The sequence below is a fragment of the Solea senegalensis genome, linkage group LG9 (assembly GCF_019176455.1).
Source record: "Solea senegalensis isolate Sse05_10M linkage group LG9, IFAPA_SoseM_1, whole genome shotgun sequence".
Taxonomy (NCBI): Eukaryota; Metazoa; Chordata; class Actinopteri; order Pleuronectiformes; family Soleidae; genus Solea; species Solea senegalensis.
Genome location: NC_058029.1, coordinates 17,383,807 through 17,386,148, shown reverse-complemented (window position 1 = coordinate 17,386,148; position 2,342 = coordinate 17,383,807). Strand labels below are relative to the sequence as shown.

General features: G+C 33.6%; 1 protein-coding gene across 2 annotated transcripts; it reads left to right on the top strand.

Moving 5' to 3' along the window:
* Positions 1-186: 186 nt before the first annotated feature.
* Positions 187-2,060, top strand: LOC122775006 (membrane-spanning 4-domains subfamily A member 4D). 2 transcript variants are annotated; one of them, XM_044034675.1, is made up of 7 exons: positions 191-289; positions 416-581; positions 673-765; positions 909-965; positions 1,175-1,288; positions 1,404-1,520; positions 1,606-2,060. In XM_044034675.1, exons 2-7 carry the CDS (start codon positions 420-422, stop codon positions 1,633-1,635), a joined length of 573 nt encoding a protein of 190 aa, XP_043890610.1. In that variant the 5' UTR covers positions 191-289; positions 416-419; the 3' UTR covers positions 1,636-2,060. The 2 variants fall into 2 exon arrangements, with proteins under 2 accessions (XP_043890611.1, XP_043890610.1); XM_044034676.1 differs by lacking the exon at positions 1,175-1,288 and having other exon boundaries at positions 187-289.
* The last annotated feature ends 282 nt before the right edge of the window (positions 2,061-2,342 follow it).

Genomic DNA, 2,342 nt, shown 5'->3' with positions numbered 1-2,342 from the left:
TGGAATTGTATGTTTTAGTATTAAAAAAAGACAACATATATTGAAGAAGTAAGATATTGTGGTTTGTACAGTTTTAATTATTTCATTTTTAAACAGTAGGTAAGTAAGTTTGTGTGTGTCTGTGCATGTCTGTGTGTGCATGTGTGTGTTTGTGGGTCAGGAGGGGGTGTGGGCGTTAGGTGGCAGAAAGGGGGGCAGAAAGTCAGCAAGAGAGCCAGGTCACTTCCTTTCAACCGCCTTTGACAAAGCAGAGAGTTTCAGAACTAAATCCAGCATAAAGAAAACTAAGGTAAGTTATTGAAAATGTGAACGGTAAATAACCACTGATGAAAACTTCAGTACTGCATTGTTTTAGTTTGCGCAGTCGACCTTGAGTACCTTATTTAAATTTGCTCTGCACTGATCTCGTTCACAGGAGAATGAGGAGGACATTTGAGTGTAATGAATCCATGATCATCACTATTCCCATCGGGAATCTCAAGGATGCTGGAGCAGGTCAACTGATGCCGGAGAAATTCATCTGTATGTTCAGAGATTCCTACAAAGTCTTTGTCTGCAATGGAAAACCAAAGCCTCTCGGAGTAAGTTCAGTTGCTTCGAATACAGACGGATGCAGATGTTTCAACAGCTGGATAGTTTCTGGTGATTTATTCCCTCTCTTTTTATCATAAGGCAGCTCAAGCCATGACTGGACTGCTTCTTTGTACCATTGGTCTGGTTGTGTTTGACTGGAACACTGTGGTCTACACTCTACCGAGTGCTCTGGTAAATGCAAATAAAATCCACTTCGAATTAGTCCTAAAAAAAAACAAATATCATGCTATATTTCCTGATGTTAGTTATTGCAATATGAGGAATGTCGTGCATCGGTTATGTGTCCTAATTCAACATTTTTATTATTATTGTAGTTTGTGGTCTCTGGTTTGCTGTCCTATGCTGCAGGAACAGCTCCACACATGAACCTGGTAAGGAATTTAAAAATGATTTAAAACAATATTTTTATTCATTTGTTATTATTGTTGTTACTTTTTTTTTTTTTTTACTTTTGACATGGAGTAGTTTTTATTAGGTTGTGATGTGATTTTCACAACTGTTCATTTTTTATCCTTAACTTAATTACATACTAGAGCATGTTTAATGATAAATAACTAAATCCTTCTCTGTCTTTTTCCAGGTGAAGTTGTCATTCTCCCTGAACATTTTAAGCTTCTTCTGGTCAATTGCTGCATTTTCTATCAGCATGATCCACTTTCACTCTTTATCAACTTACAAACAAAACCATGTCAAAGTAAGAAAAACGCCGCTACCTGCTACAGTGTAACTATTTCTTCCCTAGAAAAACAAATACATATTTACTTATTATTATTATTGTTGTTTTTATAATATTCTCCACTTGTTCATAGATGCATCAGGGTGTCACTGGATTGATCATGAGTCTCCTGGTTGTTGAAAACATTACAGCCCTGTTTTTGATCTACTGGCTGAGTAAAGCTGTGTGCAGACAACAATTCAACACCTTGGTAAGTCATTAATATAAATTAATATTAAAAGAATATATGACATGTAAAACATTTTTATGGCAAAATAGTTGTTCTTCTTCTGCAGCCCATTATACGGCTGAAACAGGGAGACTGAAGCAAAACGCTCGCTGGAGATCAAGTCAAGACCCAACCTGATATTTGAACTTAACTTTCTGATCATATTTAAACAAAACAAAAAATTACTTATTAAAAAATAATTCAGCAGTATATTCTGTATATCACCAAATTTATGTTGATGAATATTAAATGTAATTCCTGTTACTTTTGTTTTGTACAATTTCCTTTTACATTAACAAGCTACATTTTCCCACCACATATGTAATAACTTTATATTGATATTTGAACGCTGCTGTTCTCTCTCGCTCTCTAGATATGTATATATATATTGATATATATATATACATATAGATATATGTAAATATGAATGTATTGCCTTGCTTGATTTCATGCCTGTATTTATGAGTTGATGAGAAGCTTGTTCTCTCATGATTCTTTCATGTCATTAAAAATTCAAAGATACAGATTCATTTTAACTCTGTTTTCTTCATTAGGTGAAATGTAAAAATGTCATCTTTACCGTATATTATTTTGTGTGATGCATACGTCCGAGTTCAGATCAGTGGATGTTTTTGGATTCCTCCTTGTTGAAAAAAAAGTGCAATAATAATAATAAATGCAAAATAGTGACCAAGCAGCAAATTTATATTTTAAATGAATATAAGTATATTATAGGTGTATTTCACCCAACTACAAATTAAATAAACTACACATTGGTAAAACAAAATATCAAAGATATTTATT